The sequence below is a fragment of the Vombatus ursinus genome, unplaced genomic scaffold, assembly GCF_900497805.2.
Source record: "Vombatus ursinus unplaced genomic scaffold, bare-nosed wombat genome assembly UNPS02012122.1, whole genome shotgun sequence".
Taxonomy (NCBI): Eukaryota; Metazoa; Chordata; class Mammalia; order Diprotodontia; family Vombatidae; genus Vombatus; species Vombatus ursinus.
In genome coordinates, this window is record NW_020951900.1 from 1,276,149 (window position 1) to 1,290,636 (window position 14,488).

Genomic DNA, 14,488 nt, shown 5'->3' on the forward strand with positions numbered 1-14,488 from the left:
GTGTGTGTGTGTGTGTGTGTGTGTGTGTGTGTGTGTGTGTGTGTGTGATATTGAATTGAATCGTGGATGTGTTAATAAGGCAGTTACTAGGTGTCTCATTCTTCTCCCACCCCTTACCCCTTTCTTTAAGGCAAGAGGAGGACAGGTTCTAGTTTCATTGGCTTGGAACATTGCCAGTCAACAACCCTGATGTCCTGTCCATGTGGGCACCTGCTCTGAGCTTAGGGTCTTAGGGAGTTGTCTGGGGCACAGAAGCCGTGCCTGTCCAGGGTCACACAGCCAGGGCTGGACTCTAGGTCTTCCTGAGTCCTGGGCCAGCTCACTGTCTCTTTATCATGCTGTGTCCTACTCATTCATTAGGCATAAGGATTTGAGGAATAGTTCGATTCTTGAAGCCTCACTCCTGTAACAGCTGACTTAGTTTATGTGACCCTTCTATCTCTACATCATGATCCTCTGTTATTTAGATACTGAGAAGCCCTGGTTGTGGCAGAAGCTCTGGGGTCAAGTCTTGCCTCTGACAGACAGTAGCATGGGATGTGGAGCTAGTCACTTAACCTCTCCACACTCTCCCAGCCAGTCTGTATTGATTAGAGAGGATTTCATCACTGGAACTTCCCTACATGAATGAAATCTCTATATAGGTTTTCTCTTCCCCTCCTCTCCCACCCCTGAGATGTGGGAGGGTGAGAAGTACTTGAGATATTTTCCTTAGTGATTTTGATGATCAAGTAGAAGAGTGTTGGTGAGGGGAGAAGAGATGGAGAAAAATGTGAAGAAATGTAATGGTTTGGAATTGTGATGGGGAGGGGTGAGGCTCATCTCTTCATTTCAGTTTCCTCGTGTACAAAACAGGGCTAAAATGCTACTTATATTACCCATGTCACTGAGTCAGACAATTTAGAGCTGGAAAACAGGCCTTAAAGAGATCGTTCCCTACTCCCAGCTCTCATGTTTTTATAAATGAGGAAACTGAGTTATAAATCTGAGTTATTATTTTATAGTAATTCCTACATGCAAATTGGGTATTTAAGCCTGAGGACTAGAAGTAAAGGCCTCCCTAAATAGCACTTTAAAATCTGTTGGCTATTAGTGCTCAGCAGACCTGGAAGAAAAGCTCTATTATTTGACAAGAAGATTCAGGAGTATCTCTTAATGAGACATTTAGTCCCTTGGTCAGGTGTGATTTTCTTCCCTTGGTGAAAAGATTTAAATAATAAGTATACCAAGTTGCATTGAATTGAATGAAGTAAGTACTAAGCTATACAGTGTATAACACAGGGTCAGTTTGCTAAGAATTACAGAATTTTAGGTCAGACATAAAATTAAAGGATATTTAATGCCATACTGCATGGAAGAATCTGCAAGGGATATGTTTCCAAAGGTTTAACTAGCAAAAACAAAGTGAATTCAGAGCATTAAAGAGCCGTGTAACACAATTCTTATTTTTAGGTGATATTCATGGACAATATTACGATTTGCTTCGGCTTTTTGAGTATGGTGGTTTCCCGCCAGAAAGCAACTACCTGTTTCTCGGAGACTACGTGGACAGAGGAAAGCAGTCCTTAGAAACTATCTGCCTTCTACTGGCCTACAAAATCAAATACCCAGAGAATTTTTTTCTTCTTAGAGGGAACCATGAATGTGCCAGCATCAATAGAATTTATGGATTTTATGATGAATGTAAGTAACTCATCTATATGAGAAGTTATTTATGTCTTTTCGAAGTTCTTTGTTCTAAGAGGCAGTGTCCGTCATCACCAGTGAGTAACACTGTCTTTGACAGCTCAGGTGCTTCTCTCAGAAGACTGGGCTTTTGGGGCTACCCTGTGTATTGTTGTACATTCCCCAACATAATTCTGAGACCTTTTTTAAATGAGTTCCTAAAACTACTTATTAGTGTGTGTTGTTTTTCCTAGTATGTATGTGTCAGTGAAAAGTTGAATTTGCTAACTTCAGAATCGTGCAGTGAGAGGCAAAAAATTCATATTGCCAGGAATTCCATGCAGTATCCGGAGTGGTTTGTTACAATGGATTTTTGTTAAAATGTACACATTGATTGAAATTCTCTTACGAAATTATGTCTCTAAAGTGTTTGGCATGGTGTCTGGCACATTGTAGGTACTTAATAAATACTTATCCCCTTCCCTCCCTGTGTCCCTCATACCTTAGAAATGAACCTCAGCTTTATTTGTAAGTAGAAAGGAGGACTTTGAATTGAAGGGAGCAGAAGGAGGCTCATTCTTGCTCTTTTCCTTTGGGTTCTTTCTGCATATAAAATCTGGTTTGAATTTTACCTGGCTTGGCTTAAGGTGGCACTAGGAAGAGTTACAGGGTAACCAAAAAATGACAGCAAGTTTTAAGTACTGTTTACATTTCTGCATCAGAAACATCCATTTTCCAAAGCAGATTGTTTTTGTTGGTAACGATGTTTTATGTTTTTTGGTTTTTGGTTTTTGGGGGTTTTTTTTTAGGCAATTGAGGTTAAGTGCCTTGCCCAGGGTCACACAGCTAGTAAGTGTCAAGCGTTTGGTCTGAGGTCACATTTGAACTCAGGTCCTCCTGACTTCAGGGCCAGTGCTCTATCCACTGCGCCACCTATTGGTAACAATGAAGCCTCAGTTTAACTATTTACACAGTTTGCTATGTAAGGTCAATGACTTGGTTTTTTTCCATACTCTGTGATTATAGTTCTTCCATTCACCAACCCTTTAGGAGATATTAATCATTCAGGCTCTCAGGATCCATGACATCGGTAACAAAATCAGATACTATGTGCTTAAAATCCAAGTGTTCTGTTTTCTTAAAAGTTATTTTAAAACTGATGACTACCAGTGTCCGTGCCTTGATTAGCTATTGACACTCGACCAGAACCAGTATGTTTATCTTTGAAATTATGATCTTCAGAATTTTCCATTTGTGTATATTGATTGTTCTTATTCTGTCATTTTACATAAAGCATTTTTTGTGGTGTATTCATTGAGAATTATTCTTTTTTACAAGCATCTCTCTGTAATTATTCATTTATTTTTTTCTTAAATTTATGGAAGTTAGGGTGTTGATGAGGTTAAAGTCCAAGTATGAGTTTACAGAAAACCTTAGCTAATTTGTTTGCTCCGACCTCGCCTCTGGTGTTGGCCCTGACTCCCTGAGCTGCCTTTTCCAGGCTGATTGTACATCGCTTTCCCTCACAACCCTCCTTCTTGCTCTTCATCTCCGTGCCTGTAATGTTCTCCCTCCCTACCCCCATCCCCCCCCCAAAAATCCCTGATTCCTTATATTTTAGTCCTCCTACCTGTCCCCCAATTACTCTGCATATGTTTTGTATTTACCTGTGTTCATATTTTCCCTTGGTAGACCCAGAGCTCCTTGAAATCAGAGATAATTTCTTTCTTTTCGATTACCCCAATCCCTTGCACAGTCCCTTACTACAGTAAGTGCTTAATAAATGCTTGTTGGATGCTTTTAAGAGATGGGCAAGGTGGAAAGAGTATAAATAGAGCAATATAATCATTACTCATGAGTAAGATTGTGTTTTTTGTACAGAGCATATATTTATGAAATATTTCTTTTTACCAGTGATGCATTTGGCTTCAGAAAATAAATATCAACATTTTGATATTATAAAGAGTCAGCATGATCCTCTTACTTGAATCCCCCTTATCATTCATGGACCTCTGATATACTATGATACATTTGTGGGTTTTGGAAACATCCTTACAATGAGATGTTTTTCATAATGAACTTGTCTCTAGAAAGATAAATACAAGCATACTTGAGCTTTATGATCTTAATATGAAATGGTATTCCTTTATGAAGAAGTCATCAAATTAGTAGTTTAATGAAGTACAAGCCTGTCATCACACAAAGATTTAATTTTCTCCTTTTTGACTCCAGGAACTATACAGTACATACTCTGCAGTAATTGGTAGTGTATTCTTTGCACCAGAATAGAAGCCAGTTTTAGTAGTTAGTCCCAGAGCTTAGAATAAAGTCATAGATATTTGGTGTTAGGTCAGAACTTAGATCATCTTTAAAATGATGACTAGTGGAAGCCATCAGGGGAGAGAGAAATCACTGTAGAAGCTTATAGTGTCAGAGTCTAAGAGACAACTTCATTCAAGAAGGAGGGAATGGTTCACGGTGTCAAATGCAGACTGCATACTTAGAAAAGACCATTGAGTTTGCCAAGAAGAGAACCATGAAGACACATGCCAATTTGCCAGGGGATTTATTATTTGGAGGAATTGGGAATGATGATTGGTCTGTAGACTTTCTTACAGTTTGCAAGAAGATCACATTCCAAATATTTGCAAGTTGGTTTAGCTTTTGAGACACATTTCCCTAGAAAACTTTTAAAGAGAACTTAGTTTCTTATTCCCTCTGAATTCCAACAACAATGTACTTAATTCATATACTTTGTACATATGCACTAATTGCTGTAGACCTCTCCTTCACTAAACAGATCTTTAAAAGTACAATGATCCCCAAAAGAAAAATCATTCCCCAGTGGCCAGCTTTTGGTGAAGAGCTTCTCTAAATTTTGCTGGGTTGGTACTTGATTTGTATATAGTTTATCATCGAACCTTTCCAGATTGTAAGGTGTAACAGAAATTATACTTCACGGCATATGGAGCTTTAGAATATTCAGCAGCATTAGGTTCATGCCAGGAACAGGCATTGAATAAGCAGAGCTTAAGTGTCGAGTCTGAAATGTAGTTCTCTACTAGCGATGTTCAGCCCGGCCTCTATTCTTACCTTCTCAGTCTTCTTATTCCCTCTGCTCTCCTATCCACCAACACTGGCCTCCTTGCTGTTCTTCACAGGAATACTGCAGTAGCCATGACATGGACTGGCATTTGGGTTCACAAGTGGAGGATGCCCTGTTGGGGATGTATAAAACAGGGATTTCAAGTTGAATTTGTGTTATGTATTCATTGGCTTTGACAAAAATGGCTTAATTATATTCTCGTGTCAAAACCTGATTTCACCGTGAAATTCAAAATTCGTGGGTCCATGTAGTAAGAATTACATTTGATGTTGTTGATCAGGTACCTCCAAATAAATGGTCTAGTTCTCCTAAGTCTCTTCCAAACTCCCTAGTGGTTAGTACTTGAGGTGTTTTAAAATTATTATTAATAAGATGTTTAGGATCTTAATTTGTTGAAAATTGTGTTGAGCAAGTGAATCTGCAGATTAAGTCATTCTAAAATCTTTATAGGTAAAAGAAGATACAACATTAAACTATGGAAAACCTTTACAGACTGCTTTAATTGCTTACCAATTGCAGCCATTGTGGATGAGAAAATATTCTGCTGTCATGGAGGTATGTGATTAGAATTTGATTTCAAAGTAGCTGTTTGGAGGGAATAGAATTGATTTTATATTCATGTTTGTGGGTCTCATAATACTGAGCCTGACTTCCAAAATCCAATTCTCATTGTTGACTTTAAATCACCTGTCTTCCCTGACCCACCCTTGTGTATCAAGTTGGAATTATTTGTCTGCGGAAAAATTCAGGGTAAATGGCCTGTTTTGTGGGAGGGTATTTTTGATTATGTGCAATTCTAATCTTTTGGTTCGAGTTTTTTTTTTCCTTTTTTAACCTCATTAAAAGATGTCATTGAATTACTCCCTTTGCCTTATGATCTCTAACCCTGTTCTTTGTCCTCATTCTCTATTGTGTCAATTGGATTGGAACAAATTTAAATTTTCAAAACACTTTACAGTAGAATCATGGTACCTCTGCCGTCTTACTCCTGCTCTCCTATTCTTTTGCTATTGAATTGATCCTGGAGGAAATCACAAAACCATGTTGAATGTGTCTACTACAAATTTGTTATCTAATCACAGTGGCCTTCACCCGATCAAGGAAGTCTTGCTGCTCCCTAACCAGTTCTCCATCCCATTCTCCACAGGCACTGTTCTAAACCTCTCTCCTCAAGCCTCCCACATCACATAGCTGAGACCCTCACTCATAATTTCGCTCCCTCCCCCACAAAAAAATTTTTTTTTAGCCATTCAGAGACCCTCCCTCTTCTCCCCTTCTCATTTCACATTCCTCTGGCAGCATACCCTGTTATCTCTTCCTTCGCTCCTGAAGAGGTGGCCTTTCTCCTTGTCAAAACTAGCCTCTCCATGCACCCTTGATACCATCCCCTCCTTCTCCAACACTTTTCTAATATTTAATCTTCCCCCGTCTACTGAATTCTTCCCTGCTACCTACAAACATGCATATGTCTCTCTCTTCCTTAAATTCTCACTTAATCCTACCATCTCCACTCCTCTCCCCTCCCCAAAAGCTAAACTCTAGAAAAAGCCATGGTACCCCCATTTCCTCTCCTCACTCTTTCAAACCTTCTGCAGTCTGATTTCCAACTTTAAAACTGAATGGAAACTTTTCTCCAAAGTTACCAGTGCTCTTTTAATGGCCAAATGTAAAAGCTTTTTCTCAGTCCTTGTCCTTTCTGGGAAGAGGCAGCATCTTGTAGTGCATAGAGCTGGCCTAAAAAGCAGGTGGACATTGGCTCAACTTCACCCCCTGCCTCCCTCTCTGACCCTGGGCACAAGCCACTTAAGTTCTCAGGGTTTAAGGTAAGTCTCCAAGAGGATAAGTTGCAGATAAAGGGCTGATCTGTATTGTTAGAGAGAATTTCTTCACCTGGGAGCTATCCTTTCCGTGAAACCAGTCGCAGATCCAGGTCCCACCCCTAACCGTTCTTCTTGATCTCTCTTCAGCATCTAATAGGCTGTTGATCCCCTCTGTTCTTGGAGGACTCTCCTCTCTGGGCTTTCGGCATGCGTCTCCTTCTGGATTTCCTCCTACTTCTCTGACTGCTCTTCCTCAGTCTCATTTGTGGGGTCTTCATCCATGTCATATTCACTAACTGGATATTCTCCAGGGCTGTGTCCTGGACTCTTCTCTTAATGCCAGGAATCCCTAACCTGGGGTCCACAGGCTTGAGTTTTCTGTTCGTTTTATAACTACATTCCAGTATAACTGATTTCCTTTATAATCCTATGTAGTTTATTTTATGCGTTAAATAACATTCTGAGAGCGAGGCCATAGGTTTCACCAGACTGCCAAAGGACAGTCCCTGACACAAGAAAGGTCAAGAACTCCTGTTGTGTACTATCCTCCTTGGTGAGCCGCACCCCCAGCTACCCAGTGGACATCTCAAGCTGACTGTCTGGTAGATGGCCCAGATGTAGCTTGTACAGAACAGCTTCTGTTCTCTTGCCCACCCTCCCCTCTTTGTAACTTCCCAGTTACTGTTGAGGTCACCGTCATTCCCAGCTACCCAGGTCCAGTCCTTGGTGCCAGTTCCATTGCCAAATCTTGTCAGCAGGGTGCACAGTGGATAGAGCACCAGGCTCAGTGTCTGGAAGCCCTGAGCTCAAATTTGGCCTCAAGTAATTACAAGTTGTAAGACCCTGGACAAGTCATTTAACCCCTTTTTGCCTCAGTTTCCTCATTTGTAAAATGGAGGTAATCACAGCCCCTGCATCCCAGAGTTGTTGTGGGGATCAAATGAGACAACATTTATAAAATGCTTAGCACAGTGCGTGGCACACAGGAAGCATTATATAAATGTTAGGTAGTAGTAGTGGTGGTAGTATTTCTGCCTCACTGTAATCCGCCACCCTTGTTGAGGTGCTAAACTATTCCCCGCACCTAGACTATTACAGTAATTGTGCTTGGTCTCCAGGTCTCAGGCCTCTCTCCTCTCCACCCTGCATTCTTCTGTCAGATCAATCTTCCTAAAGTCCTGCTTTGACCGTATCACTTCCTGATTTGGTGAACTCCAGTTGCTCTCTATCCCACCTCCAGGATCAAATATCAAATTTTCTGTTTGGTTTATAAAGCCCTCCACAACTTGTCCCTCTCCTTTCTTTCCAGTCTATTTTACTTCTTCACATACAATAAGTGCTGGTAGTAAAACTACTACTTAAAAGTGATCCCAATACTCAAAAAAGTGGAGAACTGCTCATTTACAAGACATCATTTTGCCTCTAGTTGAAACTGTTGTTTTATATGTCCATTCTATTTGTAAATTTACAAAACTTCACTTTAGGATCTCCCCTTCTCTCTGATTTAACCGTTGCTCTACAATACTACCATTGTGCCTACCAGAATTTTATTCCACAACCACAAAGCAGAAAATAATAACGTTGATTTAAACCATTGCTTCTTAAACCGTGGGTCACACAAAATTTGGCAACAGTAAAAGGTTTCTGAACACAATGGCCAGACCAGAAATTAATTCAGAATCAAACACGAAATGAATCCAAGGTGTTTCTGGCAAAGCTTGCCTGTGCTGAATAGTAAGTTCACTGCAGCCTTGGTTCTGAACCCACAGCACGCACACTTTGCATTACACATGCCCTCAGGCCACGCATCACCAAGGAACAGCCTTGGAAAGGGGATCTGAGTGGGAAAAGTTTAAGAAGCCCTGGTTTAAACAATAGTAAATTTAATCCAAAATAGCAGAAATGAGTAAGGTTTTTAATATACTCTACCTGCATTTTTTAAATTTTTAAAGGGGGGAAAAAGAGGAAAAACTTAGTTTGTGGTGCCTCCTCTTTTCTCTACTTTTCTTTCCAGTTTTTGTTATCACAAAAAGTGCTGCTATAAATATTTCCATGTATATGGTGACTTTATTCTTATCAGTGGCCTTCTTGGGTTAGAAGCCCAGTAATGGAATCTCTAGGTCAAAGGGTGTGGACAGTTTAGTTGCTTTATTTGCACAATTCCAGATTGCTTTCCAGAATGGTCGTACTGACTCACAGCTCCACCAACAGTGCACTAGCGTGCCTCTTCCCACAACTCCTCCAACGCTGGCTGTTCTCATCTTTGCTAATTTTCTGGTGTGAGATGAAACCTCGGGGTTGCTTTGATTTGCATTTCTGTAGTTGTTCATCGTTTGCAGTTCTTCTTTGGAGAAGTGCTTGTTCATGTCCTTTGACCATCTATCAATTAAGGAGGGGTTTTTTGGTTTACATAGCTTTTTATTGGCTATCTCTCTTGCCCAGAATGCTCTTTCTTCTCATCTTTGGCTTCAAATGCCACCTTCTGCAGGAGGCCTTACCTGGTCCTCCCATGTGTTAGAGCCTTCCCTTCTCAGTTTAATTTCCATCAGCTCCATCTATATTTTGCACATTGCTGTTTATTTACATGTAGTCTCTCCTTTTAGAAGGTAAGCTTTCTGAGGACATGTACTGTTTTTGCCTCTCTTTATATCCCCAGCCCTTGGTGGCTGGCACAGAGTAAACATTTAATAAATTTATTAATTGTTGACTGACTGATAGGCTGAGGAGACTTAACGTGACATACATACATACTTCACCTTCTTTTAAAGGCTATGTAAGTCAGGTTAAGTATTAAACATCCAGGGAGTTGTGGGTCTAAGGGGACCTGTATATTTATAATGAAAACTGATGGTGATATGCTTTGGAACAGACACGTTCTTTACCTTCTAGAGCTATGTTTGGGTTTCAAGGGCATATATGTTCTGGATTCTGTGGTTTTTTTATATTTTAATAATGTAGCAAGTTTTAATGAAGCGGGATCATAGGTTTGGAGCTAGCAGCAACAGTTGATGTTTCTGAGTCTAGCCTCTTCATTTTACAGATAAGCAAACTCAGGCCCACAAAGCTTAAGTGACTTGACCAGAGTCATACATCTTGTGTTTTGTTCCAAGTGGAGCTGTTGGAAGTGTGAGAAGTAACTAAAACTGAACTGGGTGTGTAGAAGGGAAGACAATTGAGCCTAGGAAGCCGGCTGCCATTGGACAGCCTGGGGTTTTAAAAGACATGTCTCTGGTCACTTAAAATCATCTATATCTACAGCCATTTAAATAGCATTGGTGGTAAAATCTAGAATTACATGACCTTTTAAGAAAAAATCTCAAGCAAGAAAATACCAAAAATAGATTCTGTTTTTAATTTGAGAGAATGAGATAATCTTTTAAGGTAGGTTCCTCCAAATTTTAAGAGCACTAAGTACCTTCCAAATGTTAACATTCTGGTTTCTACTTAAAAGTGTGTGTGTGTGTGTGTGTGTGTGTGTTGAAGGTAAATCTTGATTTAAAATAAAAACCTACAATTCTAAGGCCCTCACTGGCAAGCTTTAACCAGTTCCAGGCCCTCCGTGATAAGACACTTGATTATTTAAATGAAGTTCCTCTACCTTAATGTTTGGTTTGTTTTTTTCCCCAAACATGTTTTCCTTTTGTCCCCTAGGTTTATCACCAGATCTTCAGTCCATGGAGCAGATTCGACGAATCATGCGACCCACTGATGTACCTGACCAAGGTCTTCTTTGTGATCTGTTATGGTCTGACCCTGATAAAGACGTCTTAGGCTGGGGTGAAAATGACAGAGGCGTGTCCTTCACATTTGGGGCCGAAGTGGTGGCCAAATTTCTCCATAAGCATGATTTGGATCTTATATGTAGAGCCCACCAGGTATTAGATTTTGAATTTTATATGCAAGCACATGTGCTAGCCCTTTAACTGTTTATGAAAGGTTTCCTTAAGCAACCCACAAACTTAAAAGGGAATTGAGAACTGGTTTTGCCATGTTTAGAAATTATGCCTAATTACAAAATTTTTTTTCTCCAAGGTGGTTGAAGATGGATATGAATTTTTTGCAAAGAGGCAGTTGGTAACACTCTTTTCTGCCCCAAACTATTGTGGTGAATTTGACAATGCAGGTGCCATGATGAGTGTGGATGAAACCCTAATGTGTTCTTTTCAGGTATAGTATGATAAAAATTTTGCTTATTTCTACTGTTTTGGGTCAAATTTACTGTTGTCTATATCAAAGTTATTTTCTGCTCTGTGTTTGTGGAAGAAGTTTTTAGTAAGCACAATGGTAATATTGTAGAGCAACAATTAAATTACAAATAGAGTGGACATATAACAACATCAGTTTCAACTAGAGACCGAATGCTGTGTTGTAGATGAGCACTTCCCAACCTTTTTTGAATATTGGGATCACTTTTACTACCAGCATTCACTGATTGAGAATATACATAGTGAAAAACTATGAATGCAATAACACATTTCACATATTTTTTAATCACAGTAGTATTTATGCACATTTGAGAAAATACTTCTAGATTTCTTGATTATTTAGCCAAAAAAAAATTGCTTAATTCATATGTGAGTCCTGGGCCCACAGGCTGAGGACCACCAATGTACAATTACCTGTGTCACTATGATGCTTGACTCTGTATCACTGAAACATGTTCCACATGGGCCTGTCCCCCACGGCTTGCGCGGAGCGGAGGGGGCGCCCCGGAGCTAGGTTAAGTGTCAGAATTGCCCAGGCACTCAAGCGTCCGTGTCACAAACACCGTTGCAGCCGCCTCCTAAAATGCCTGTGTGACCATTTCAGATTCTGAAGCCTGCCGAGAAGAAGAAGCCCAACGCCAGCAGACCTGTCACGCCACCACGGGGTATGATCACAAAGCAAGCAAAGAAATAGAGGTCAATTTGACACTGCCTAGTTGGGACTTGTGTGATAGGATAGAGCCTTCCTTCCTTTTTTCTTCCCTTCCTTCCTTTTTAAACTGGAACGTGCACTGGTCAGCTTGCTCAAATAGATCCGTGTTTGTGGTTTCTTTTTCCCATTTTTGATTTAATGAATGTCATTTGCTGGTTCCAGCAGCAGATGAAAGACTTGCTCTCCTCCCAAGGAAAGTTTCTTTTTTGAAAAACAATTCTCTGTTCCTTTAAAAAGCAACTTCCATTGGTGTCCCTGCCGCACACTCCATAGCAGTTGATCCTGTCTTTCAGGGTAACTGTACGATTGACTTTTATTTTTTTGATTCAGTACAATGTATGTGTAGTGTAAATGCTTGTTTTTTTGTTTTTTTAGGATCTAAGGAGGGCACTAGTGTTCTCTGAGACTAGACATATGTTACTGTCATAAAATGCATATTGTTTATACAAACCACTGTGAATGTGTTTTTCCTTTTTTTTTTTTATACTTTAAATGATTTGTTTCAAAGGGATTGCTTTTTCTTTTCATTGTCTTGTCATGTGCAAACTAGTTTTATTGCTCTCAACATTAGGAATAACGTTCAACCTTGCCACCATCACTGGTATGATGTATATTTAATTAAAGCACACTTCCCCTACCATATACTTTTGACAATTAAAGCCATTATTTTAAATGTTTGTGACTTTCCTAAAGCCAAAGTTTCTGTTGAAATATGTTATTGACACAATCCATAAATACACGTTGGCATGGTTGTATGTAAATGCCTTCCTCTTGGGGATTTAAAAAGAAGTTTTGGTTTTGAATAGCCAATAGTAATGCAGTGCTGTTTATGCTATTAATGATTAAAGTTAATAAAATTTTGTACAATTTCCATATTGTCTATTCATTAAGTAATCTTTTTACAGTTGCATCAGGCCTGAACCCGTCCATTCAGAAAGCTTCAAATTATAGAAACAATACTGTTCTATACGAGTGATCGGTTATGCTTTCTTTGGCCTACATGCTTTATTCTGCGGTGACGTTGAGGCTTGTAAGTCAAAAAACAAAGGAATTAACTTAATGTTCACCAGTTTATACAAAACTCACAGTATCTATGACTTTTTTAAACTAAGATCTGTTAAAGAAATCTGTTTGAACAGATGACAGTGTACTATACCATGTGGTGAAAACGAATTCAGACTTATTAAATGAAGAACTTGTTAAATCCTCTCAGTGTCAATTTATCAGCACAATACACACAGGAAAACTGTTGATGGCATATTGAGTAGATTTTAATGAATAAATTGCTCTGGAAACCACCGTGTCTCCATTTGGATTTGTCTCTTCACATTCAAATACACTTCTTTCAGAAAAGAAGCTGTAAAATGGAAACTCTGAGCCTCAGTTAACCTGCTTAAAGTTCCAAGTCTGAGCCTTAAAGCTGCAGTACAACGCCATTCTAGTGGTGGGATGGGGAGGTGTGACTGACCCCCAAATTACAGACTGATCATTATTTGGGGGAACGCTATTTATTAGCTTTGGATGGCATCTATGCTTTGTAGCAATAAGCTGCTCCGTAACAGGATTCTGTTGTGCCTGAAAGATTCATGTTGGGCCTTAGCTTGAATGAAGGAAGGTGTCAGGTGAGAGGCTGGTGCAGCAATTCAGGTTTAGAAATGAGATACCTGGAAAGTGTGTGAAAGGAAAACAAATCTGAGGGGGCTTTCACGGCCAGGGACCTTGGCTTGTCTTTGTCTCCCCACATGTGTGCACGTTCACAGCCCCTTGCACAGAGTCAGGACTGAATGAATGAATGAATGCAGAGTGGAAAGGGCTGGGGGGAAGGGCTGGGTCAATTCAGTCAGCTCTTAAATTTTTGAATGGTCTCCATTTCACCTGGGAAGATTAGAAGATGGGCTTAAGGCTCAGGCTTCATGGGGTGGCCAGCTGAGCTGGCTGCTTCTCAACAGCATCCGTGATGCGTCGTCTTGTTTCTTTTCACATGTCCGTATGACTTAGCAATGGACATTACTAGCACCAGCTTCAGGCCTAAAGCTGGGCTGGATTGGGCAAGAAAGTAGTTATGGGCCCGTGGAAAATCCAAGTGGGTAGCCGATACTTGTCTATTCCTGACCTCTCTCTGTGTTCGACTTTAGTACTATTCCCAATTTTCAGCATATCCGCTTGTTTTTAATGAAGTACTTAAAGTTGCCTCAGGAGAACTTGGCTTAGTTTAAGACAAAAGTTTTCCCCCATACACGTTAACTTCCCAAATGGCACTGTAGTGGGGCTTCTATGGGTCAGTTTATGTCTATGGAAGAAATGGAGAGTAAGAATTTAATGTGAACTATTTTTCAGATAACTGCCCTTAATTCTGTTTGATTCCCAAGGAGCTAAACGGCAAGTCCCAGCAACGTTTCTGTTCAGAGCGAGCCAGCCCACACACCAGTTGTTCGGGATACTTTCTCTCCAGTGAACAGCCAACCAGTCGTGTTCTTGGACAAACAGGCTGTTTGACTTTTTCTGGGAAGACATTGGAACGTGTGTACAGCCTGGGTACCAGCATTCTGTGCACGGTCACTGACACGTATTCTGCACGTTACGGGAATGTCGCACTCACAAGGGTTACTGCTGCGCCATCTACCGGCATTCAGGATAGTGCAGCTTTGGGAAGTCACCACGGCGTTCCAGGGTCTGTCCACACCCCTCAGAATTTCCTCTTGACCAAGGAGGTTGCTCACTGCCGGCCGTGTGCCCTGACAGGTTTGGGGTTTTATTTTTTTACTTCTAGATAAGGAGGAAATTGAAGTTCCCCCACCAGGGGACTGGGAGGTCTCGTTTGAACAGGCTTGGGCTTGCAGTGATGAAAAAACCATAAAAGAAGTACCAAGAAACCTTTAACCTCTGACTTCACCCGTCACTTACCATTTCCTTTCAAAACCTCGTTGAATAAAATTCTTAGGAACTTTTAAAAACAAATATTTAGGGAAAATAGAATCAA

At 40.3% G+C, this 14,488-nt stretch overlaps 1 protein-coding gene across 2 annotated transcripts in view; it reads left to right on the forward strand.

Moving 5' to 3' along the window:
- PPP1CC (protein phosphatase 1 catalytic subunit gamma) overlaps nucleotides 1-14,250 on the forward strand; it is a 30,880-nt gene extending 16,630 nt beyond the window's left edge. Inside the window, exons 3-8 of one of the 2 annotated variants that reach the window (XM_027857365.1) lie at nucleotides 1,453-1,683; nucleotides 5,222-5,326; nucleotides 10,243-10,466; nucleotides 10,624-10,758; nucleotides 11,401-11,461; nucleotides 13,878-14,250. In XM_027857365.1, coding sequence (XP_027713166.1) covers nucleotides 1,453-1,683; nucleotides 5,222-5,326; nucleotides 10,243-10,466; nucleotides 10,624-10,758; nucleotides 11,401-11,461; nucleotides 13,878-13,963 — 842 coding nt within the window. In that variant the 3' untranslated portion in view covers nucleotides 13,964-14,250. Of the gene's footprint in view, nucleotides 1-1,452; nucleotides 1,684-5,221; nucleotides 5,327-10,242; nucleotides 10,467-10,623; nucleotides 10,759-11,400; nucleotides 11,462-12,413; nucleotides 12,807-13,877 lie in introns of those variants that run through there. The other variant, XM_027857366.1, reaches the window with a different exon arrangement.
- The last annotated feature ends 238 nt before the right edge of the window (nucleotides 14,251-14,488 follow it).